The sequence below is a fragment of the Megascapheus bottae genome, chromosome 36, assembly GCF_031878675.1.
Source record: "Megascapheus bottae isolate mThoBot1 chromosome 36, mThoBot2.hap1, whole genome shotgun sequence".
In the NCBI taxonomy this organism is placed as follows: Eukaryota; Metazoa; Chordata; class Mammalia; order Rodentia; family Geomyidae; genus Megascapheus; species Megascapheus bottae.
Genome location: NC_143544.1, coordinates 6,862,209 through 6,887,357, shown reverse-complemented (window position 1 = coordinate 6,887,357; position 25,149 = coordinate 6,862,209). Strand labels below are relative to the sequence as shown.

At 60.2% G+C, this 25,149-nt stretch overlaps 2 protein-coding genes across 2 annotated transcripts in view; both read right to left on the bottom strand.

Moving 5' to 3' along the window:
- Positions 1-17,946, bottom strand: part of Lmf1 (lipase maturation factor 1) — a 36,531-nt gene extending 18,585 nt beyond the window's left edge. The window contains exons 1-3 of the mRNA XM_090324644.1: positions 17,763-17,946; positions 13,179-13,488; positions 6,951-6,961 (exon numbers count right to left, since the gene is read on the bottom strand). Coding sequence (XP_090180770.1) covers positions 6,951-6,961; positions 13,179-13,488; positions 17,763-17,937 — 496 coding nt within the window. The 5' untranslated portion in view covers positions 17,938-17,946. The remainder of the gene's footprint in view (positions 1-6,950; positions 6,962-13,178; positions 13,489-17,762) is intronic.
- A 3,561-nt stretch (positions 17,947-21,507) lies between these two features.
- On the bottom strand, positions 21,508-24,924 carry LOC150042377 (uncharacterized). Its single transcript, XM_090324700.1, has 4 exons — positions 24,800-24,924; positions 24,508-24,743; positions 23,617-23,804; positions 21,508-22,928 (listed from the first exon to the last, which is right to left on the bottom strand). Exons 1-4 carry the CDS (start codon positions 24,922-24,924, stop codon positions 22,518-22,520), a joined length of 960 nt encoding a protein of 319 aa, XP_090180826.1. The 3' UTR covers positions 21,508-22,517.
- Positions 24,925-25,149: the final 225 nt, after the last annotated feature.

Genomic DNA, 25,149 nt, shown 5'->3' with positions numbered 1-25,149 from the left:
GGTTAATGCTTGGTTGCCGTGACAACCAGACTTCCGGCCTGGTGGCTCCCATTGCTCCGGCCTCTGCAGGTGTCGCCAGGCTGGAAACAGGATCCACAGAGGGGACCCAGCAGCCTTGCAGTCTCTGGACAAACGTGGACACGCTTCCCCTCAACGGAAATGAGACTTAGCGACAGATTTTCCCAGATTAATATAGTCCACATACTTAACCTATATCAGGCTTACGGGCACAGGGCCTAGCCATTCCTTCTCTTGTTTCTGGTGTGGGGAAATGAGCTACAGCTTGCCCAGCCTCACGCTGGGGCTTTGAACACGCAAAGTACATGTGTGTGTGCGCGCGTGTGTGTGTGCATGCATGTATGTGACGGAGGCGCCTTAGCTCAGCCGACACTACACGTGGTTGGCCCTGTGGAGCCGGCACAGCCCGGGTCCAGACCCTGCTCCCTGGCCATCCAGGCATCTCATGCACAGGGACCTGTGAGGTGCTCACCTCTGCCTGTCCCCCTCTCCCTGAGCCCCCAGGGACTCCTGGGCGGGCAGAGACAATGACAGCTGCTGTGGAAGTGGAGTACCCAGCCACCCACACAACCTCACACAGCATGCGCAGGCTTTCCCGGGTCTAGCGTGTCCAGGTGCGGTGTGGACGCCTATGGGGCCGGGTGTGTGCAGGGGGGGGGCGTCACCCACACACATCCACATCAGAGCCACGCCGGCCGGCCGACGGCACACCACTGTTCCTCCCCCCACCCCTGCAGCGCCCTTACCAGGAAGGGTGGGCAGCCCAGTGCCGCCAGAGGTTGTGGATGGATGTTTCTGGAATGGCTGACTAAAGGCTTCACGCTTTCTGTGTAATTATGGCGATCCCATGCTTCCGATCCTGAAGCCTTTAGTGAGCTGCTAAGAAGTATTGTAAGGATGCCCTTGGGCACAGCACAGGGCCAGGGGTCTCCTGAAGGGCGGACCACCCGCAGATCTGCCTCGAGCACCAATGACCAACCAGCCTAGCGTGTAAGCCATGCAGCCAGCCAGACCACCTCGCGCCGCACAGAGCCGCCGTGGGACAGAACTCACAGAGTTCATACACCACAGCCAACACAGAATTCCCCCAGGCAGTCACAGGACACACGGCCTGCACAGGAGCGGCTCCGACTTCCTGTCAGCGGCAGCTGACTTCCTATCAGAAGCAGGCGGGGCCGGGAGAAGGCACCCAGACGTGGGAAAAACCACCTCAGCCACCTTGCAGGTGTGAGGCGGCATGAGGCTCGAGGCTCTCACAAGGCGGAGCCAGCCTAAAGGGCAGAGGAGAGGCAGGCACAGGGACAAGGTGAGAAAGTGTGGTGTGTGTGTGTGTGGTGGGGGAGGGGGAAGGAGGGGGGAGGGAGCAGCAGTAGTGGGAGAGAAGCAGCACAGAAACCTTGATGTGTTTCCGGTGCCCCTCCTCATGGTCAGCCTGCAATGCGCCACAGATGTCCTATGACTGGACCCAACAGCCAGCAGCCCTCACCTGCCACAGGGGCGGGAGGCCCCAGGATGAGCGTGGGGACCCAGCCTTCTAACTGGCATGGTGCTTGGGTGCGGGCAGGGTGGGGAAGGGCTGCCACGTGATGCCATGGGCTCAGCCCCCCCTAACACTTTCTGTCTTGGAACATCAAAGCCGGGCAGTCCCCAGCCTCTTCCTGCCCCCTGTGGTGGGGAGGCCAGGCACCGTGGCACTGGGCTCTTCCCATCGCCAGGGAAGTTCAAGGGGCACGCCGCTGGCGCTGCAGGCTCCCGGCAGGCTGGCGTCTGCACCCCATCACCAGCTCACAGCGCAGGAATCTGCACTGCGTGGTGTGCGGGGCCGGAAGATGAGCTCCAGCTCACCAGGACCCTTGGTGTCTTCCCAGGCATGCCGCCATGCACGGGCTGACAATGAGCCTTCTGAGAACACCGTTCTAGGTCACGGGAGGCAGCGTAGGAAACACGGCTGCTGATCCTGAGTCTCGTGGGGCACGGGATCCTTGTATACAGAGGGACAGACTGGCCAATGGAACCCAGGCGGGAAAGGCTATGAGGCCATTGTCTACAATTAACCCCGCCAAAAACAAGAAAGTGGCCGGGTGTGGTGGCCCACACCTGTCATCCTAACTACTCAGGAGGCTGAGATCTGAGGATCACAGTTCAAAGCCAGCCTAGGCAGGAAAGTCCGTGAGACCCTTATCTGCAATCCATCACCAAAAAACCAGATGTGGTGCTGTGGCTCAAAGCAGTAGAATTCTAGCCTTGAGCAAAAGAGCTCAGGGACAGCACCTAGTCCCCGAGTTCAAGCCCCATGAATGACACAAAGACAAAAGCTGGAAGTGGAGGTATGGCTCAAGTGGTAGAGGGCCAGCCTTGAGCAAAAAGCTTTAGAAACGGCACCCAGGCGGTGAGATCACACTGCAGTACCAACCGTGGGGTTGGGGGGAGGGAGGGGAAGAGAGGGAGGGAAGAAAGAGGTTGAATAGTTGCGCCACACAATTTGGAACCAAATGGTGAAATGTGACTGGAAACGAAAAAGTTAAACCACAAAAGAAAAGGCAACTATTAAACTATAGGAAAAACAAAAGTTGGTAGAAGAACAATATCCTAGCTCAGTATTCGGTTCTGTATGGGGACAGCCGCCATAACCAAGGCATGACGAATCCATACCCGGTTCTGCCTGCACTGGATCACTGTGAGGCGGGGCGTGGCCGACCCTGTCTACAAGCACACACCAAGCACCTCCCACACAGACTTCGTTACCCGCGTGGTGCCAGTGGAGAGCTGCTTTGGGGTGAGGAGACGGCTGCTTTGGTTCTGGCAGTACCAGGGTTTGAATGCGGCACTCGCTGCAGGCCTCATCACTGAATCACACTCCAGCCCTTTACATGCCCAGGCATCCGCCCACCCACCTGAGACTTCTCACGGAAGCGAGGGGTAACAGGCATGCCACCACGTCCACGCGTGGATGAGATGGGGTCTCAACAATGGTGCACTCTCCAGGCTGACCTGGAGCTGCGGCCCTCTCAGTCTCAGCCTGCACCCACCAGTGTGGTGCCGCTTTGTATAAACCAGGCTAATCCATGTACACGTCTACCTCTTCTCGCTCTTTTTTCTTTTTGCCAGACCTGAGGCTTGAACTCGGGGCCTGAGTACTGTCCTTGGGCTTTCTTAAGGCTAGAGCTCTACCACTTGAGCCCACAGCACCACTTCTGGCTTTTTCTGTGTCTGTGGTACTGAGGAATGGAACCCAGGGCTTCATGCATGTGAGGCAAGTGCTCTACCACTAGGCCACATGCTCAGCCCTTGCTTTTCTTTTTTAATAATGAAAAGTACAATTTAGGGCGGGGCTTGCAGCTCCATGGTAAGAGTGCTTGCTTGTCAGCATCTGCCTGGACCTGGGCTCTCCTGCCAGCAACACAAGAAAAACACAGCAAAATAAAAGAATACTTTTCAGGCCACTATCTAGCTAGCATGCAAAAAAATCTGAAGTTGATAGACAAAAGGCAATTTATACACCTAAAGACAGCAAGCGCCATCAGTGGCGAGGGTCAGAGCCCACCCACCATGCATCTGCAGCCAGGTGGCTGGGGTCTCGGCTGATGGGAGGGGGGGCGCTGGGGGCAGTGGTCCCCCAGAGAATGAAGTGAACGAATTGTACTGTCAGCTCGGGACACTGGAAGAAGTAAACACTAACAAGTCAATGCAGCTGTCACAAATCTGTGGTCAGTGGCACTGCACCTGTTCAGCACACGAGTCCCTGCACGGAAAAGAAGCAAACACAGAACACAAGCTAACATTTCAGAAAACCTGGTAGATAAAACTAGTCCCAGAGCAGCGTCAGGGGAGACGCCGAGAGGAGGGGACAGTGGGGAGACTGATGGCAGGGAGTGAGCAGAGGCTCCCGATCCACTCAGCTGACCCCGGTGCCACGTGCAGGGAATGTCAGCCAGGCAGGCTGAAACCTCGGTGAAACCAAGGCGCAAACCCAGCCAGAGGCCTGAGGACTGGCGTGGAGAGACAGCAAGAAGGCGCTGCAGCACTCCAGCACCCCCTGGACAGGGGAGGGACGCGGGCAAACACAAGGGGAGAAGCCGGGAGCAGCAGCGCATAGCAGTGTGAGTGGTCACATGACTAAGGAAAACACCTCTTCCTCAGGGTTCAACTCAGTGTCAGCAATGATTACTAAGCAGAGAGAAGGAATGCATGTCAAGCCCCTAGGTGTCACCATTTAGAACAGCCAGGGCACAGCACCGCACATGGCCCCGCGCCACGGAGCCGGGCCACCCTGTGCTGCTCCCAGCCACGTGGCTGGACACCAGATGTCACCATCCCTGTGGGCAGGGGCTTGAGATGACAGTGTGGGGACAGTCTCCCAGGGCGCTGCAGGACTGAGTTCACAGAGGACCCAGGAAGGACGCGGGGGCTGGCCTGCGGGTTTGGCAGCTGAGGCTGTCTGGTGGAGAATCATTGAATGAAGCTTTCTTGGGCGTGGGGGCTGGGAAGAGACTGGTAGACTGTACTGGAAGTGCTGGAAATGCACGCTGGCCAGGCCCGGCCGGCGGGTCTGGAAGCTGTTTGGCGGGGCCTGCTGGGCGGGTGGCTGGGCTAATGGCTTCCTGCAGGCACTCTCCACTCCAGCACGAATGGGTCTTAATAAAAACTTCCAATTGGGCCAGTAAACCCCTCATTAAGCTGTTTTTAAAGCATGAATTTAAGAGCAGCCGGGGTAAGGGGTCACATGGAGCGCTTAATTCACACCGGCTGGCAGGAGGTGCCGCAGTGAAGGGGAACACCCAGGGGTTCAAGCGTCCCAGCTACGCAAACACCCCACGCAGCCAGCCACAGCAGCCAGGCCTGCCAAGGACAGCCCGGGAGCACACCAACCAGGGGAGGAAAGAATGGAGGTCCACACCAGGAAGGAAAGACTCCAAGCACGAGGACCGAGGACAGAAGTCAAACCCGACCTGGGCACACAGGTCTTAGCACGCCCTGCCCGCTGCCCAGCTCACGGCCCTGGGCTTCCCTCCGCTGCTGCCTGGCTTGGCGGGTGGGTGGAGATCCGTCTTAAGGGAGGAGGCTGGTGGGGGGCCCCCTGCCGTCCAGACTCCACAGGAAGCAGGACAGGAAGGTCTTGGTCCCAGTGCACACCCAGCCGGGCACAGGCTTTACCTCAAAGAATAATCAGCACAGAGCAAGCACAGGGCCCTGAGTTCAAACCCCAGTACCACTAGAAAGGAAAAGCGGAGTACTGTCTTCCTATGAAGGAACCTTCCCTGGCTCAGGGTCTGGAATCCTGCTCCATCCTCCGCAGGTCCTTTACCTTCTGCCGCCCAGCCTCCATCTGGCAGGCTCCACCCCAGACTTCAGTGCACCTACATCCTGTATCCCACCAGCCCTGTGCCCATGGGAGGGGCAGTGCTGGACGGGGTGGCCCCTCCCTGTCTACCTGAGATTTGTCCTGTCATCAGAGGCTTGGTAAGAAAGTGGTTTCAGGGGCTGGGAGTGTGGCCTAGAGCTACAAGATGCTTGCCTAGCATGCACGGTGCCCTGGGGACCACATACATAGAAAAGGCCAGAAATGGTGCTGTGGTTCAAGTGGTAGAGCACTAGCCTTGAGGAAAAAGCCCAACAACAGTGCCCAGGCCCTGAGTTCAAGTCCCAGGACTGGCAAAAAAAAAAAAAAGAAAAAGAAAAAGAAAAACCACAAGTAAGCCAGGTGCCAGTGCCTCTAATCCTAGTTACTCAAGAGGCTGAGATCTGAGGATCACAGTTCAAAGCCAGTCTGGGCACTAAAGTCCATAAGACTGCTACCTCCAATTAACTGCCGGAAACCCACACGTGGGGCTGTGGCTCAAGTGGTAGAGTGCTAGCTTTGAGCTGAAAAGCTCAAGGACAGTGCCCAGGCCCAGAGTTCAAGCCCCACAACCAACAAAAAAGAAGAAGAAGGAGAAGGAGGAGGAGGGGGGGGGGGTGGTCATGCTGGTAAACCCAGGCACAAGGCCCACCCCCTCTCCCTGCACCCTCAGCCCTGGCACCCTTCCCCACAGCTGTGAGGGCGCATCAAGCTCCAGGCATCACGGCTTCCTGCCTGCACATCCCTGGCCCTGAGGGGTGCCAGCATCGTGTGCCTCACTATTTGCGACAGAACACACAGCCCCAGAGCGGGATTCCTAACCTCTAGTAAAGGAGTCAGGGCCTCAAAGTTCCAGTCCTCATAACCGGGAAAAATAAAATAAAATTTAAAAAACCCTTCTGTGATTTCAGATAAACAAAAGAAGTAAAACTTACTCAGCATATGGCATGTGCAGGATTCTCTGGGAGAATTTTCACATGGAGTAACCCCCCAGCCTGGCCAGGTTCAGAGGGAGCAGGCCTGGCGTCAGGAAGCGGGTGAGGGCTGCCCAAGCAGTCTTCCTGACATGCCTGTGCCTAGCAGTCAAAAACACTCTTGTATTTGCCCGCGCTCCAGCAGGTGGGAGGCATTGTGTGACAAAAGCCACACTTCCAGCACTGTGCAGACATTGGGCTTGTGAGCATGAGGCCAGAGGCCTGACACGCCACGTCGCAGGCCCAGTGCCCTGGGAGGCAAATAAGACACAGCCCAGGCTGTGCCGCCCGCCCCAGCACATAGCTTAGGGAGGCTGGGGGGGGGGGGGGTCCAGGCACAAGAACAAGAACACTGCTGTCCTAGGCATGCCCTGTCGTCCACTCCAACTGCTCCACCAGTGGGGCAGTAGAGATTGGGGACCTGAGTCTCCTCCGTGGCCACAGGCACGGGACGGACGGGCTGCCCCACGGCATTGTCCGGGTGGCTCCCTGCCCCCAGAGCAGGCCTGTAAGACCCCCAGGCTGAAACAGGCTCTCAGCATGGGAACGCCGGATGCAAGAATGGAGATACATACCCCACACAAAAACTCGCGCAGATTTTCTAAAGGATTCTCACTTACCAAAAGAATACCTGAAAAACAAAAGAAGAAAATGGCATTACAATTTTTCTTGCTTTGACAAAATTTCTAAACCGTGGCATCTCCCCATCTCATGGGCCCAGGACTCCAGGGTCCGAAAGATGACCTGCCCTAAGAGGCCCACCCTGCAGAGACACGCAGGGCCAGGCCCACAGGCCAGTAAGCAGACCCAAAGCTTGAAGGGCCTCCACCAGCCTGACACCAGGCATTCGGTGGGCTCTGCCCCGCCCCCTTCAAGCAGCTGGAGGCTCTTCTCTCCAGCACCCTGCCTCAATGGGACCACATCAGAATGCTGGTGACCAGCGGCTGAGCCTCTGTGACCCACGTCACACCCTCCAGAGCAAAGACAGACACAGCAGGAGGACCCCACACACAACAGGAGTGTTCCTGCAGTATCTTAGAAGAGACGGGCTCCTCGCTCTGTCCCAGGCCAGGCCTCTGAGCAGGCCCAGCTGGCTCACCCACCCCCGGTCATCTCTGCCACACACCAGCACCTGCTGGGCAAGGCTGATACCAGCCGTGATGTGGAAAGGCCTGACATGCCACATGTACTGAGAAGCCAGGCCCAAGGTCCTATGGCAATTGCAAAAATGTCCAGAGCAGGTAAACTCACAGACACAAGCACGAGTGGTCACCAGGAAGCAGGCGGCTTGACAGCTGAGTGCAGGTGACAGGAATGTTTTCATGGGCTGGGGGTGTGGCCTAGTGGTAGAGTGCTTGCCTAGCATTATCACATACACAGAAAAAGTCAAAAGTGGCACTGTGGCTCTCTACCAAGTGGTAGAGTGCTAGCCTTGAGCAAAAGAAGCTCAGAGACAGTGCCCAGACCTGAGTTCAAGGCCCATGACCAGAAAAAAAAAGTTTTCATTAAGACAGTTGTGAGCATTCCAGGGCTGTGAAGATAGAAACCACTGACTCACATGTACCCTGTAAATGCTTCAATACCGGGCATGTGAATTCTAAGTTCCTAAGAACATAAAGGGAATAATAACAGTTGCTTAACAATGTATGAATAAAAGGAAAGGCCTGAGATTTCCTGGGAACCCATCGTGTGGGGAGGAAAGGGACAAAGATCACATACACATACCCTACAGGTGAACCGGCACACTCTCCTGGTTGCTAGACAAGCCCAAGGTTACACCATGCTCCATTTTTTGGGGGGGGGGTGTCATGGAGCTTGAACTCGGCCTGGGCGCTGTCCCTGCACTCTTCAGCTCAAGGCTACTGCCCTACCCTTGAGCCAAGCCCCACCTCCCATTTTCTAGAGGTTAATTGGAGATGAGAGGATTTTACCCTTTTTTTTTTTTTTTTTTTTTGCAGCTGGACTTTCTTTTAGGAGACACCAGAGTCCCTGGAGTTATTCTAGGAATTTTCTGTTTTGTCCTTAAGGGACTTCACAGCCTTCCTGACTCTAGGGAGTCTCTGGCCAGCAGGCATCTGTATAGATAGAGAATAAGCCAGAGTCCTACTAAGTCTTGTACCTCCGGCCTGCAGCCCCACACGGCTGCCCCCACCAGTGACCCCACTGCTGGGAATGTAGATAACCCATGACATGGAATCTGTGAGCACAAGCGGTAGGTGGAGGCACCGTTTCTAACAGTGGAAATCCAGGACGAGGTTGTAAGTGCAGGGGAGTCTGTCCCTGTTCCCAGGTTTCTGCCGGCCCCTGCTCTGCTTCATGGCAGAGTCCATGCCGCCAAACCACCATGGGACCATGGGAGTGTCAGGAGCGCTGGCCGGTGCTCACGGCTGACGAATCGTAAGAAACAGTGCAGACACGTACTTACATTTTTGTTATAGAAGACTGAGAAAAACTGCTTAAGACGGAAGTGAAGGCAAACAAAACCTTGTGTGGAGTGGGAGTCTGCTGAAAACAATCCTGAGTCAGGGAGGGCTGCACAGTGCTGCCATCATGTGAGGGGGCTTGGCAGAGGCTTGGGGCAGCGCCCTGCCCTCTTGAACCTGAGCCCATCCCGCCTGAGGCCTCACAGCAAGCACGCGCTCAGGAGGGAGGCCTGGGAGACGCCGCCACCGCCAGCTCCTCCAGGTGGCTCAGGAAGAGGAAGCGGCCTTGAACATCACCACGGAGAACGCCACGGGCCCTGCCTGCAGCCTTTGAAGAGGATCCACGGGCCCCATCTGGGAAGGAAGTGCCATGGCGGAAGGAGGACCCCGAGATACCCAGCTTGGCCCATGCTTCAAGAGATCATCTTTTCTTCCCCGGAGATGGGGAGGTGGAAAGGAAAGGAGGACTGCGCCCCATACTGAAGGGCGGCAAAGAAACCCTTGGAGTCAGAGCCAAAGTAAAGCACAGAGTAAAACAAAACAAAACAAAACATTTAAAAAAAGAGAGAGAAAAAACCCCTCAGCTTTTCAGAAGCGCTGATGTCAACGGGTGAGGCTAGATGGGAGGCGGGAGTGGCGGCGGTGATGGCTGCATAGGAAAGCCAGTTCTTGTCTAATCAGAATCTCCTTAAGATGACTGGAACCTCACACAACTGCAGTTAGCAAGCTTCGGCTCCATCTTAAATGTCACGGCCCCTAAATGTTACATTCCTAGGTGAGACACCAGAAGTCCACGAGAAATACGGAGCCAACCGCTGAATAAACTGGACAAAGCCAAGTCCCAGGGCAGAGGCGCCTGTGGGCCTCCAGGGCAGGTGGAGGCCGCGGCCCTGTACTGTACTGCCAGCCCCCCACTCCCTGCACAGACAGGGCAGGGACAGCCACCCAGACCAGACGCTGACCATATGGCCGCACCAGGCTTCTGAGGTCAATTCAGTGGGAAAAGGCAAGGTCACGGCACGAGCCACAGCGGGAAGATGGGTGGTGCCACACCACAGGTCTTCCTCAGACCCACCTGGCCTGTCCCAAGAAAGACCAGCGACAGTGTCCACAGGGCCTGAGCTGCACCCGTCACCAAGGTCTTCAAACCAAGGAGAGAGCCTGAAGACACACACAACTACATGACCTGCAGTCTGTGTGAGGACCACATGTGACTAGATGACCTGCAGTCTGTGTGAGGACCACATGTGACTAGATGACCCTGCGGTCCTGGGTAGCGCTATGGACTCAGAAAAGGACACTAGGGGAAATGAAAAAAGTGTGCCTTACGTGTAGGTGTCAGTTAATAAGCAGTGCAGTGAATGCACCACACTAAACGGTATGCTAATATGGGAGCCTGTGTATCTGACTGCTCTGAAGGATGAGGCTTGGTGGCTATCTGTGTCCCCCAGGGGAGCAGTCACCAGCCGCAGCCCATAGAGCAAGCAGACATGAAGAGTGGAGACACCAGCCCGGGACAGGAAACTCACCATGTGCGTCTGGCCACAAGTGGGACCTCACCACCAAAGTGGCTGGCCCGTGCCTGGCACACCGCCCAGGGCTCGGGGAGCAAACCCACAGCCAGCCACGCTGTGGCATGTGGTCAGTATGTGGGCAGAGGCGCCCTCTCTTCCTCTGATGAAGAGAGAAGCACCTGCTTGCTCTCAGTTCCCTCAAGAGCATTGTCATCCCCACGCCACAGCACACGGCCGCTCACCCTGACCTCCTGCCCGCTCTTCAAGCAGGGGTGGCTGGCAACACTTGCCTGGTGCCAGTGGTGGGCAGGTGAGCAGGGACCCTGGCACCTGCTTAAGAACCTGAGAAATACCGCCGAGCACGCAGAGAGCCAGAGCTCCCCCTGGCTCCAGCTCTCCTGTGACCCGTGGATCCATTAGCCTTCACCCACATCAGGGTGTGGTGACCTGACCCCATGCCCAGGCCGCCTGGGCCAGCCAAGGAAGTAAGAGGAGAGACCCGACACCTCGGTCTGCCATCGCAGAACCGGGCGTCCAGGATGGGTAGGGGATGGCCACAGGTGAGGGCCCACGACGTGCCACCAGGGACTGAGTGCAGCCTCTGGGGAAAGTCATGTAACACCATGTCCTCCAACACAACCCAGAGCCCTCCCCAGCCACGCCCACAGAGAACGAGGAGGCCGGACAGCGGCCACTCCAGAAGGCAGCCAGCAGATGGGGTGGAGGGGAGACATGTGAGTGAGCGGGCAGGGCGGCCTGGTTTCCTCCTGACACCAGCACTGACCCAGTACAGGGGTGCCTAAGGACGGAGCCTTGCTGTAACGGGGCCCCCCACCCTGGACATGTTATCCAAGCATGCCAGACACCGCGCTCAGCCTGTTCTGTTGAGATGTGACCCTCCTCCTTTCTCCCTCCCAAGTACCTGAGACGACAGCATGAATCACTGGTACCCGGCCAGAATATCTTTCCAATAGTAGTAATAATAATAATAGTAATAATAATAATAATAATAATAATAATAATAATAATAATACAAGATTGTATTTTTGGCCACAAGCCTTCAAGGAAAACTTAACTGTAGAGCTAATGCTTCCTAGGTGTTATATTCTAGACTTGATTACAAGAATGTTTCAGGGGGACACAGAGGAGGCATACCACCTCCCCGCCCCCCTGGGGCCACAGAGTTGCCTGGTGTGGACGGCACCTGACATCTGCAGCTTTGGCTCCCAGCACTGACAGACTCAAAAATGCTCCCCAGGTCTAGAGAGGAAAACTGCATCCTGGCATCTCACGGGGAACAGTTTCTAGAGGCTGGCTGAGGACCAGACACCATCAGAACCCTGCCCTAGGCCCCAGGCAGCTAGCCTGAGGGAGGGGGGGCGGCAGTCACGGGCCACAGAGGGACCAGAAGGAGCAGTAAGCCCCGCCTCCCGCACTGTGCGTGCCCAAGTCCAGAGCTGTCGGAGGACAGCGTGAACACTAAGGACCGAACGGGAGCTCCACTGACACCCTCACCGTTCCCACAGGAGCTGCTCCCCGGGAGGAAACCCACCCACCTCGACACAGGTCGCCATCCCAGCATCCACACCGTGGCCACAGGGTAACACACACAGAAATCGCGTAAGACGAGTGTGGCTCAACCACACAGGATGTGCCAGGATGTCTCTGAGTATCTTGCTGAGCAGCAGCTCTGACCTCTGGGGATGGCAGCTGTGACAATGACACCAGCACACCAGTCCCAGATGGGTGGGTACCAGGCCTGGGCACTGGGCTTCCTCTCTGCAGAATGGGCTTAGGGTGCAGCCAACTGTACCCCAACAGCTGAGTGTTCACTCAGCTTCACCCAGGCCCTTCCCACATAAAGGTCCCCAGACCCTATGGGCCACCCAATGCCACAAGGGTCTGTACTCACCACGCCAGCCCCCTTCATGCTGCCTGGGGCCGGTAATGGCCTCCAGGGCCTTGTATACCACCCGGACCACCCAGCACCACTCAGCCCATCGTGCCACCACAGGCCTGGCACAGCCACCATGATTCGAAGAGGAACCCTGGGTCTCACCGCAGCAAAGCCCTTGGGCACACACACCAGATGTAAAGGCCAGAAAGGTCTGTGCTGGGAAGGGTGGCCCAGACCCCAGGCCCAGAGCGGCCCCAGAGGCCCTCAGGGGTCATCTCCAGGTCACATCCCCACAGTCTGTTTGAGGTCCACCATTAGAAAGGTCACTGTCATGTTCAAGGGTCCTTAAGTGGGCATGGGTGCCCAAGGCCCGCTTCTCAGATGGACAGTCAGCTCTTGAATAAAATAAGGCGAGGAATTCCCAAGCCACTCAGTTCTGACATGTCCATAGTGTCCAGGTCCTCTCCCCACGTCCACACAGTGGCCACGTCCTCAACCCACATCCACAAGTAGTGCCCATGTCCTCTCCCCACGTCCACGTGGACCCCACATGTTCACTCCTCACACATTTACAGATATGGACACTGCCCCACTTCCTAGGAAACCTGAGGTGCTGACTCCACATCCTCAGGAGACCCCAGCACCCCCACTTGTGAGCCAGAGCTGGTCTTCGTGCCCTCCTCATGTTCCCTTCCCACCCCTGGGCCCAGCCATCAGGGCCAAATCTAACTCACGCCCCAGCACTGCACCGGCACTGGCAGGCAGGCCGGGCAGGGGAAAGGGCAGAAGGATTAAGCCTCTAGGTCAAGCTCCTCCCTGGGTCCCTGGGCCCCACTAGGCCACCCTCTTCCACCACCTAGTCCGGGTGAGGCAACCGCTCTGTACTTCTCTATAGAGGGAAAGTGGGCAGGCTCTCCATGCCAGCAGAGCTGCGCTGGGCCCTGCAGAGAACTACACCACACACACAGCGATGGCTGACAGCCCACAATCACAGACCTCCCCACTTCCACTTACCAGACCTGTCCCACGTTGACCAGGGACAGGTAGAGGACCCAGAGAACAGCCATGAGGATCATGTTGGCACAGCCAGTCACCAGGATGAAGGCTGAGATGCCCAGCCCCAGAAGTGCAAGGAGATCCAAGTTGAAGTTCATATTCGACCAGTCCAACAGCCAGAAGATGGTCGGAGCATAGCTCCAGGCCTCCCAGCCGACCTGGCCCTGGAAGTACTGCTGGACACTCCTCAGGTACAGCCTGCAGGGAAGCAGGCCCTGGTCACCGATCAGGGCCTTGTTCTGCTGGAAAGCCACCAGGAAGGCCACACCTGGAGGGAGAGAAGACAAGGAGTGCTACATGTGTGTGTGTGTGATGTCTGTGTGTGTGAGACACAGGCAAGCCGACAGGAGACTGCCTGCTTATCCAGACCTTCCCTACCCTCTGGGGACCCCAGCTCCTGCAGTAGCACTGTCCACACAGAAGTCACAGCTGCCCTGGCCTCCTCTGCACACTGTGCTATGCGAATGCCCCTGTCCGGGGGGGCGGTAGTTGAACAGAGAGGGCTCTGGGCACTCTGTAGAGATGGGGGGGCTGGGTTCTATGGCCCCAGGGAGGAACAGGGGACCACCGCCCACCTGCAGAGGGGGAGTGGGGGAGGAAAGCACGGACAAGGCCCCCCATGGCCTCTGCCAGGTAGGAAGGCATAACCTCAGCCAGTACTCCTTCAGTGCCTGATGGCAGCACAATCCAACCCCATACCCAACTTAATAGTTCAACAAAGTATAAGACAAGCAGGGTAGAAATTTCCTAATTATCCCCCCCCCAAAAAAAAGAAATATAAGGAGAGGTTGGGCTAAGATTTGAGAAGACAGAGGGCCCGGTTAAAGTCAGCTCCTACCATACAAGCAACTGAGCAGAACCGACCTGCCTCACAGACTTGGGCCTTGTGAGGTCCTTCACCAGGGCCTGCAAAGCCTCTCCCTGGGGCCCAAGCCTAGGAAACCTCATCTTGCCAAGGACAACTGGGGGCAACACCGTTTTGTACTTGGGGACAGGGAAAATTTTACTTCCTCTTCCCCCCCTTTCAGATAAAAGCTAGAATAGAATCACCCAGCAGCCCCTTCTCTGTGGGATGCTTTTGTTGACAGCTAAACCTTGAGCACAATAACCCTGACCGTCTTTCCACAGGAGTCAGGGTGGCCGCTCCATATGGAGGGCAGGTCAGGCCAGACAGCGGGCAGCTGGGATTTGCAGCCTGGAGAGAAGGAAAGCGGGATGGCCATCCCCACCTGGACCTAAACCCCAGGAAGTTCAGCGCAGCACCCAACAGGCAACTCTAAGGCTACTTTCTGGAGCTTTCCAGAGAACAGCTACGAGCGGAAAACAGGTGTGAGCAAGTATGCCACCACCTCCGTCCTGTGCCCTGTGGGGGACAGCTGCGGGTGAGCGCAGGGAGCTGGGGCCCAGACAAGCACAGGGGACGGGGACCCGGTGAGGGCGACACTGGGCACTCCGCGCCAGACCGGTGATCCCCACGCCCCTGAGTGCCAGGTACCCTATGCCCCGAGTGCTGGGCTGGAGACCCCGCACCCCTGAGGACAGGGCTCCCCACACCCCTGAGGGCACCCCACACCCCTGAGGGCTCCCCACACCCTGAGGGCTGGGCACCCCGCACCCCTGAGGACAGGGCTCCCCACACCCCTGAGGGCTCCCCGCACCCTGAGGGCCGGGCACCCCGCACCCTGAGGACAGGGCTCCCCACACCCCTGAGGGCTCCCCGCACCCTGAGGGCCGGGCACCCCGCACCCTGAGGACAGGGCTCCCCACACCCCTGAGGGCTCCCCACACCCTGAGGGCCGGGCACCCCACACCCTGAGGGCTCCCCGCACCCTGAAGGCCAGGCACCCCGCACCCTGAGGACAGGGCTCCCCACACCCCTGAGGACTCCCCGCACCCTGAGGACCGGGCACCCCACACCCTGAGGGCTCCCCGCACCCTGAGGGCTCCCCGCACCCTGAGGACAGGGCTCCCCACACCCCTGAGGGCTCCCCGCACCCTGAGGACAGGGCTCCCCGTACCCCTGAGAGCTCCCCGCACCCTGAAGACCGGGCACCCCGCACCCTCAGGGCTCCCCGCACCCCTGAGAGCTCCCCGCACCCTAGGACCAGGCACCCACACCCTGAGGGCTCCCCACACCCTGAGGACAGGGCTCCCCGCACCCCTGAGAGCTCCCCGCACCCTGAGGACAGGGCTCCCCGCACCCTGAGGGCTCCCCGCACCCTGAGGGCTCCCCACACCCTGAGGACAGGGCTCCCCGCACCCCTGAGAGCTCCCCGCACCCTGAGGGCTCCCCGCACCCTGAGGGCTCCCGGCACCCTGAGGACAGGGCTCCCCGCACCCCTGAGAGCTCCCCGCACCCTGAGGACCGGGCACCCCGCACCCTGAGGGCTCCCCGCACCCCTGAGAGCTCCCCGCACCCTGAGGACCAGGCACCCACACCCTGAGGGCTCCCCGCACCCTGAGGGCTCCCCGCACCCTGAGGGCTCCCCGCACCCCTGAGAGCTCCCCGCACCCTGAGGACCAGGCACCCACACCCTGAGGGCTCCCCGCACCCTGAGGGCTCCCCGCACCCTGAGGGCTCCCCGCACCCTGAGGGCTCCCCACACCCTGAGGACAGGGCTCCCCGCACCCCTGAGAGCTCCCCGCACCCTGAGGACCGGGCACCCCGCACCCTGAGGGCTCCCCGCACCCCTGAGAGCTCCCCGCACCCTGAGGACCGGGCACCCCGCACCCTGAGGGCTCCCCGCACCCTGAGGGCTCCCCACACCCTGAGGACAGGGCACCCCACACCCTGAGGGCTCCCCGCACCCTGAGGACCGGGCACCCCACACCCTGAGGGCTCCCCGCACCCCTGAGAGCTCTCCGCACCCTGAGGACAGGGCACCCCGCACCCTAAGGGCTCCCCGCACCCCTGAGAGCTCCCCGCACCCTGAGGACTGGGCACCCCGCACCCTGAGGGCTCCCCGCACCCTGAGGACCGGGCACCCCACACCCTGAGGGCTCCCCGCACCCGGAGGGCTCCCCGCACCCTGAGGGCTCCCCTCACCCTGAGGACAGGGCTCCCCACACCCCTGAGGGCTCCCCGCACCCTGAGGACCGGGCACCCCACACCCTGAGGGCTCCCTGCACCCTGAGAGCTCCCCACACCCTGAGGACAGGGCACCCCACACCCTGAGGGCTCCCCGCACCCTGAGGGCTCCCCGCACCCTGAGGACAGGGCACCCCACACCCTGAGGGCTCCCCGCACCCTGAGGGCTCCCCACACCCTGAGGACAAGGCTCCCCACACCCCTGAGGGCTCCCCGCACCCTGAGGACAGGGCACCCCACATCCTGAGGGCTCCCCGCACCCTGAGGGCTCCCCGCACCCTGAGGGCTCCCCGCACCCTGAGGACCGGGCACCCCACACCCTGAGGGCTCCCCGCACCCTGAGAGCTCCCCACACCCTGAGGACAGGGCTCCCCGCACCCCTGAGGGCTCCCCGCACCCTGAGAGCACCCCGCACCCTGAGGACAGGGCACCCCACATCCTGAGGGCTCCCCGCACCCTGAGGGCTCCCCGCACCCTGAGGACCGGGCACCCCACACCCTGAGGGCTCCCCGCCCCCCTGAGGACAGGGCACCGCACACCCCTGAGGGCTCCCCGCACCCTGAGGGCTCCCCACACCCTGAGGACCGGGCACCCCACATCCTGAGGGCTCCCCGCACCCTGAGGGCTCCCCGCACCCTGAGGACCGGGCACCCCACATCCTGAGGGCTCCCCGCACCCTGAGGGCTCCCCGCACCCTGAGGACCGGGCACCCCACATCCTGAGGGCTCCCCGCACCCTGAGGGCTCCCCGCACCCTGAGAACAGGGCACCCCACATCCTGAGGGCTCCCCGCACCCTGAGGGCTCCCCGCACCCTGAGGACCGGGCACCCCACACCCTGAGGGCTCCCCGCACCCTGAGGACAGGGCTCCCCACACCCCTGAGGGCTCCCCGCACCCTGAGGACAGGGCTCCCCGCACCCTGAGGGCTCCCCGCACCCTGAGGACCGGGCACCCCACACCCTGAGGGCTCCCCGCACCCTGAGGACAGGGCTCCCCACACCCCTGAGGGCTCCCCGCACCCCTGAGGACAGGGCACCGCACACCCCTGAGGACAGGGCACCCCGCACCCTGAGGACAGGGCACCGCACACCCCTGAGGGCTCCCCGCACCCTGAGGGATCCCCGCACCCTGAGTGCTCCCCGCACCCTGAGAGCTCCCCGCACCCTGAGGACAGGGCTCCCCGCACCCTGAGGGCTCCCCGCACCCTGAGGACAGGGCACCCCGCACCCTGAGGGCTCCCCGCACCCTGAGGACAGGGCTCCCCGCACCCTGAGGGCTCCCCGCACCCTGAGGACAGGGCTCCCCGCACCCTGAGGGCTCCCCGCACCCTGAGGACAGGGCTCCCCGCACCCTGAGGGCTCCCCGCACCCTGAGGACAGGGCTCCCCGCACCCTGAGGGCTCCCCGCACCCCGAGGGCCGGGCCTGCCGCCGCCCGCACCGCGCCGTCACCCACCGTAAATGAAGGCCAGGGCCCGCAGGAGCACCACCCGCGTCAGCCAGAAGGTGCCCGCGCGCAAGCGGTCCGGGCAGCCTGTGGGCTCGCGACCCGGCGCGGGCGGCGGCGACCCAGGTCCCGGGCCTGAGCGCTCGACCTTTCTCTTCCTCAGAGACTCCGCGGGCGCCGCCATTTGCACGACGGAATCCGCGCATGCGCGAGGAGGGCGTCTCGCCGAGACCCCGCCCTCCGGCCCGAGGCCCCGCCCCTTTCTTCCCCGGCCCCGCCCTCCGCGCCGGGGCCCCGCCACCGCCCCGCCAGGCCCCGCCCCCTCGCGTCCAGGTCTGTTCCCGGAGGATGGCGGTGGGGTGATGAAGACGACGCCCCTTCCTTAGCTCTCTCCCAGTTTTCCCCTCCTGTCCCCACACACAAGTGGTATAGTTGGCGTTCAACAGTGTCTAGTCAGTACCCCTGCTGCATCAGCTCACGCTTTGTCAACAGAGGGTATTCTGAGCAAAATGTCATACATGTATGTCTGAGACGTCACGCTGATGTCACTTGGTGCAATTAATACACACTAAAAAAAAATGGCAGGAAAGTAAGACAGTGTCTGCGGGTGGAGGGAGGGATGGGAAGGGAGAAGTCTGACCAAGATGGTGAACAGAGATGAATCTGTTTGAAGTGGTTTGTTGGCATGTACGGAAATAGAGCAATGAGTCCTGCTGAAATTTAAGAAGGGTAGAAGGAGGCTAGGAGGGAGACAGGTGAGGCTGGCTAGAATACAATATACAGAAATGTCACAATGAAACCCCTGCGTGTAACTTTAAAAAGGAAAAAGAACTGATTTCCGGCCTGGGCAGAGCCTGGCTCTGGCTTTCTGATGGCTGTGTGTGGGGTCCCGTCACTGCTTGGGTGTATAGGTGTGTACAGGAGAGGGGGCCAGCTCTAGGGCACTGGACAGACTAGAACTCCTGGGAGATGATCTTTCATCGTGCTTTGCAGATGAGGCCCTGTTTGTGCAAATCCCTGTCTGGATTTTTAGCATCTTTTTTGCCGTCAGCCTTTCAATTATTATCCTGCTGTTTTGACATCTAAATTACCATTGCTTACATGCTCAAGTGATCTGGGTTTACTGTTTGTTTACTCCTCACATCTACAGGGAGCAAGGAGAGGGCAAGAACTAGCCATGTACGCTGGATCCCTGCCAAGTCTAGGCCAGAGCAGCACTTTGGGGACTCTTCGCCAGCCTCCCACCACCCCCGGCCAGATGCTGGGATAACAGCACGTAAGTACATCGTGGTGTGGTTTGTTTTATTTTGTTTCTTTCTCTGTGAGCAAACCTCCCTCAGGAGCCCAGCTGGGCAGCGTGACCCCGAGCAGATGTTGCAGTGGCAGCACAGACACTCCATATCCTGCTGTGTCTCCCCAGGGGCAGCATGTACCCAAGGCCATTCAGTCTTGGGGGCACCAGGGACAGTCAGGACAGAAGTCTTGGGACGGGGGGGTCAGTCAGGCTAGGAGTTTGGGGTTCTGGGAGAGTTGGGCTGGGTGCAAATGCTGCACCCAGGCTTCCCCTCCTTGCTAGAGGGTTCCAGGAATGGAGTAGCCACCAAGGCCGTGTGGGAGGGCAGCCCCAGCCCACAGAGCCAGCAGGTCATGCCTGCAGAGGGGACAGAAGGCAAGGAAGGCCAGCTCTGCCATCAGGTGTGACTCTCTGCACTGTTGTTCAGGTGGGGACCGTCCTCACAAAAGACCCTTTGTCCTCAGCTTCCCCTGCCGAGGCTGAATTGTCCTCCCCACAGAAGGGCACAATGAGGCATTGTGCAGAGCAGAAAAGGGCCTCTTGTTTCAGCATCCAGCCCTCCAGCTCATGCTGGGCCCTGGGCTCCCTCCCTGGATTTGTCCAGGGTGGGCACGGCCAGTGGAAGGGTCTGTTGGGCTCGCCTGCCCCCTGCGTCCGAGTTTCCTGCCAGGTCCGGCTTCCTGGGACTCTGTCTGGAACTGGCTGGAAAGCAAGTCACACGGGCAGAGCAGGCGCCAAGCAGAAGCTGGCAATGGCTGAACTGTTGTCCGTATCAGCCTGAGTTAAATCAAAAGTTGCCCTGGGGTGTTATTCACGGGCAAACAGGAACAAAGTCCTGATACAACACTGGTGGTACACCCGGCTGAGACAAGATAGACTCAGGCCGCCTGGTCCTATCTTGCTGGGAGTGAGAAGAAGGTGGCGGCAGGGGTAAGGAGAGAGGGGGGCCGTGAGTGCTGGGTGCAGAGGCTCCTCTGGGGACCCCCACTTGACGGAGGAGATGACGAGGAATCGTGGATGCGCTACATGCTGCTCAAGCCTTCACAGCTGCATTGACGCTACGTGAATTTCAACAAAGGAAAACCCCGAGGCTGGATATGCCCAGCACCTGGAGGGCATAGCTCTCGCCTGAGCTGTGAGTCCTCACTACGGGAAGCATGATTTGATCAGGTGCTTCAGAGCTGGGAACACCTTGGGGACAGAGCTGGGTCCTAAACCCTGGGATATGACAAGCAGAACATGGAAACCCCAAACCCAGTGGATGCCGGGTGTGACGGTGCAAAACTGCACTCCTGGAGGGCTTCAAGTTCAAGGTCCGCGTGGTCTACCTGTAGAGATCCTGTCTCAACGAAAGAAAATGCCTAGGAAGGGCCGGGAGTATGGCCTAGAGGTAGAGTGCTGGCCTCGCATGCACGAAGGCCCGGGTTCGATTCCTCGGTACCACATACATAGAAAAAAGCTGGAAATGGTGCGGAGGCTCAAGTGGTAGAGCTCTAGCCTTGAGAAAGTCCAAGGACAGAGTTCCAGGCCCTGGAGTCCAAGCCCAGGACTGGCAAAAAGCAAATGCCTAGGAAATGCTGTCCATCCAGGAAATGCATGCATGGGTGCTGACAGAGCCTCCAAGACCTGGCCCCGGTTCCCCTCAGCAGGCTCTGCCCGGAGCCCTCATGACGGGAGGCAAGCTAGACGAACAGGAGATCGGAGGGGAGGGAGCCAGGGGGCTTCCGAAGGACCAGTAAGAAGAGAATGGAACTAGGGAAGCGGTCAAGAGGGCCAGTCTGCCGGGGCCGGGCTGGGGTCAGTGGAGGCTGGAGCATGCTCACCCCTGGCTGGGCCCTGGGCCACGGTGGCCCAGAGCTTCCCCGGCACAGTCGGGAGGGGGTACCCAGCCCGTGGGCTGGCGGTGCTCCCGCAGCTGCAGGACGCTTCCCAGAGGAATGAGGCCCCTGTCAACACCTCGCCCAGCTGTCCCGGGCACCCCGGCCCGCCACCCCCGCTGCACCAGTGCCATTGTCCCGGACGTGCAGTCGCAGCTGTCTCTGGCACCCGTATGAACCCAGCTTGGGCCCGAATCGAATTGTACATCCTTCATTTACTCCAATTTTTCATGTTTTGAAGTCCCTGGGCGGGGGAATGGCCCACGGGCAGTCACATCTGTCGCCTTCCCCTGGCTAGGCAGTCACTCTGGGCTTCTCCCGCCCCTGCCCTCCGGCAGGGAGGAGGCTGGCAGGTGCCACGAGTAGCAAGCGAGCACGTGCTGTGCCATTTGTGGGCCACGCGAGGCCGAACTCTCTCCCACCGCCTCCTGAGGGGCCATAGACAGTGGGCTGTGATTTCCAAGGAGGTAAAGCTCATAATGGGGCTCTGGAGACCGAGCTCCATGGGAAAACACAGAGGTATCTCTTCTCCTCCTCCTCCTTCTTCTATTACGTTATGAACTATTAGAAATCTCAGGCACTGCCTGGAGGTCAGGACCCAGAAGCCTGCGGCCTGGACTCTGTCTTCTCAACTGTGTCCATCTCCACATGGACCACAGCCTGGCCCACTCATGCTGCATAAAACAGCCCCAAACCTCCAATCAGGTCAGCACCCAGCGCCACAGCCTGGCATCTCCTGTGTCCTGTGCTCCCAGGAAGCTTGGTCCAAGACTGGTCTATACATCTGGACACTGCTGCTGCTTCTGCTACCATGGACTGCCTACTGCTGGAGGGAGGCAGGGGGGGGGCAGCATGTGTCAGCCTCTGGGCATTTCACTAAAATCATCCCTTGCACCTAGAACATGGCAAAGGCGCTTTTATGGATGTACTTGATTAGCCAGGTCCCTGATGAACCTGGAACTCAGCACTTCAGGCAGGCTTGGAGCTGGCGCAGTGGACTCCAGAGTCCAGCTTGGACACGGGTACTGGCAGACCGAGGGCCGGGCTCAGGGGTTGTTTGCTTGCTTTCTCTTTCTTTCCTCCTAGTTGAACTCAGGGCCTTGCACTTGCTAGGCTGCCTCTACCACGTGAGTCATATCTCCAGCCTTGTGCTTTGCTGTTTATTTGGGAGATGGAGTTTCCCACACTTTTATGCATGGACTGGCCCTAGAACTGAAATCCTGGGGATCTCGGCCTCCTGCGTAATTAAGACTACAGGCATGATTTTCAGAGCAGGGTCTCACTGTATGTCCGGCGGCACTGGGCCTGTGAGCCTCTCATTTGCTTCCCTTCGTCACAGGATGACAGGGGTTCAGCAGAACGCCCAGCCTCAGGTGGCCCGACGTCAGCTGTAGTTAGAGCCTGAGCCACCACTCTAGTTCAGGGCGTGGCTCCAGGAGCACCAGGCCCATCCGTGTCCTACCCGGGCCGACAGCCTCTTCCAGACCCCGCCCACCGTCCCAGAGTCCAGAAGAGAGCCTGGCGAGCAGTGCAGCAGGTACTGGAGTGGAGAAGGCAGTGAGGGCCAGGCTGACGTCAGGGGGCCCGGGGACTTCAAATGGTACGAAGGTCCAGGCTGAAATGGGGCTGGGTGTGGAGCAGGGGCACTAGGAAAGGGGCTGGGACCTGAGGACCAGGTGACCAGCGCCAGACAGAACAAATCCATCTGGCTCGCGTAGGGACGGCTGTGGACAGGGTCCCTGGGATCTTGCCTCGGATGGGATGGTTTTGTCTCTGTTTGGTGAGCAAGAAGTGCTGAGAGCGCCAGTGGGTACTGTTGGATTCAGTGCTACCCGAGCCCCGACAGGGTGGACACGTGGATGAGGACAGCCAGAAGCTTGGGGTGGAGGAAGCAGAGGCTGACGGGTGTGGAGTGAGCAGGGAAGACGCAGACGTGAAGACGTGGGTGGGCTCACCCCACCTGGAGGCTGGTGGCATCTTGAGGACCCTAGCTCTGCAGCGGGCCTGTGGTGGAAGTGGGCACAGAGGGCCAGTCTCAGCCTGGGACTGCTGGGAACGTCTGCTGAGAGGCATGGATGGGGCAAGGGCTTCCCCTGTGTGTGAGGAGGGGCCTTGAACTTCTGCCCAGCCAGCTCTGTCTGCATCCCTGAGACCACTCTACCACGCTGGGGTCAGGTAGCCAGGCGCTTGGCCAGGGGGATGCCGGTCTGCGAGAGGGAGGCTGGACTCCTGCGAGTCCAGGCAGAGCCCAGTAGCCTCAGTCCTACTTCTCTGGAGACCTTCAGGAGCTGCTGCTCTGCGTTCACCCTTCTCTATGCTCGTGTCTCGCTTCTGCCAGACCATCCCATAATTAAAAGCACCAATTAATCTCTTGGATGAATGACAGATGGGATGCCAACTGCCCAACCCACTGCCCTGAACACAGAGAGAGACAGGCCCAGGCCAGGACTGTGGACACACAGTAACCTGCTGGCCTCCCTCACAAACCCCACGGTGTCCCCTAACTCCTGGGCAGAAGCCAACCAGATGGGCTGAGGGGGAGAAGGGCCCAGCGGGGACTCCTCTGTGGTGACACTTGGCCCAGCACGGACCAGAGCTTCCTGGCACTGCCACTTTAAGAGTGTAGAAAGCCAGGGAGGAGTCTGTGTGCCAGGACTGGACCCTTCTCTGGGGCATAGACGGAGCCACCAACCTGTACCACCTCGGATGTGCAGAGAACTGAGGGTGTCTCCTCTGGATCTCCATCTGCTTTCTGAGGCACCGGGGCCCAGTGGTCCAGGGACAGGTTCCCAGTCAAAGCCCACCAGTCAGTCAGTTCTCCCCTTGGACATGGAATCTGGGGTACGGTCAGACAAATCAGGCCAACACCAGCAGAGGAGGCTGTGGGCAGGAGAAAAGAGCTAGAAGATGGAAGATGGCACCCTTGAGCGAAGACCTGTGGCCTCTGAGGTGGGCCCAGCGGTAGCTCAAATGCTACCCCTCAACTGTTAAACCATGGTGGCACTCTGTTGTCAAGAGCCCCAAGTGTTGGCTGCCTCGAGGCCTTGGCACAGCTGATGCCTCCAGGGGTGGCTTGTCCCTTCAGCATTCAGATGGACTGTCTGTCACCTTCCCAGCCTCCAGTGGGCCTCCTTTCTAAAGCTCCTCCCTGCTGGTAAACTGGCAGGCCTGGAGAGGATTCTGCCCAGTGAGGTCCAGCCGCTGACCGCTTGCAGGAGCCTTGCTGGCTGGTCCAGGAGGGCTGCATCCCAAGCTGGGAGCCAGGCCACGGTTTGAGGCAGGCCCCCATCTTTCTCCTCCTCCACTCACAACTCTTCCTGTAGCTCAGACACAGCTCTGGCCGTCCCTTCCACAGGTGCCTGAGACAAGCGGCCCCCAGTGACCCTCCCTTGGGGTCTCACAATATTGTAAAGGAACTCGGTGAGAGAGGGAGAGAGGGAGAGAGAGAGAGAGAGAGAGAGAGAGAGAGAGAGAGAGAGAGAGAGAGAGAGAGAGAGAGAGAGAGAGAGAGGCCTGAGCACAGGGACTTCCCAGGGGAAGGAGAGCCTGGGCAATGGCAGAAGGGGGCTAGTCAGCTTCTCACCTGTGCGGAAGCCCCGGACGGGACGAGGGCCAGCGCTGGGCCGCGGTGGGCACCCCTGGGCACCCCTGGCAGGCAGGACTGGGTGGAGACCGGTCCTGCAGTCCGGGGCCCCTGGCTGGGAAGACGCACGGCCCGGCCCGCGGTGGCTGCGGCGGGGGCGCAGCGCGGGGTGCCAGGCCCCGGTGGGGAGTGGGGAGGGGCGGCTCGCGGGGGCGCGCGGCGGCGGGCTCGGGGACCTGTCCCCGCGGCGACCCCGCGCTCGCCGGGTCGGCCCTCCCCTCCCTCCGCCGGCGCCGGGGCGCAGCGGCCAGGCCCGTCCGCCTCCGCCGGACCACCCAGGCCTCCCGCCAGGGCCTCCGCGCCCCCGCTCCGGGTCACGCCCGGAAGGCCCGGAGCCCCCGCGTCCGGCCCCGCCATCCGCCCGCTGCCCCAGGGACGCGGCCGCCACCGCCGGCCCCGCCCGCCCGCCCGAGCTCCCGCCCCCGGAGCGCGCGGCGGGATGCGGGTTGACCTCGTCCAGCCTCGGGCGGGGCGCGCGGGGCGGGGACCGACTGGCGGCTCCCGCGGGCGCCCGGTCAGTATCGGCCCTGCTCCTCGACGTCCGGGCGGCCCGGGCCCCCTTCGACCCGCTGGGCCACCGGG

Bases quoted from the DNA above. Each gene is read 5' to 3' on its own strand.
- LOC150042377 (XM_090324700.1), bottom strand. From the start codon at position 24,924: ATGGCGGGGCCGGACGCGGGGGCTCCGGGCCTTCCGGGCGTGACCCGG. The intron at 23,805-24,507 runs GTGAGAAGCTGA...TCCTGCCCACAG, and splicing joins CGTCCGGGGCTTCCGCACAG to CCTCCTCTGCTGGTGTTGGC. The intron at 22,929-23,616 runs GTTGGTGGCTCC...CTTCCACCACAG, and splicing joins GCACATCCGAGGTGGTACAG to GCCCGCTGCAGAGCTAGGGT.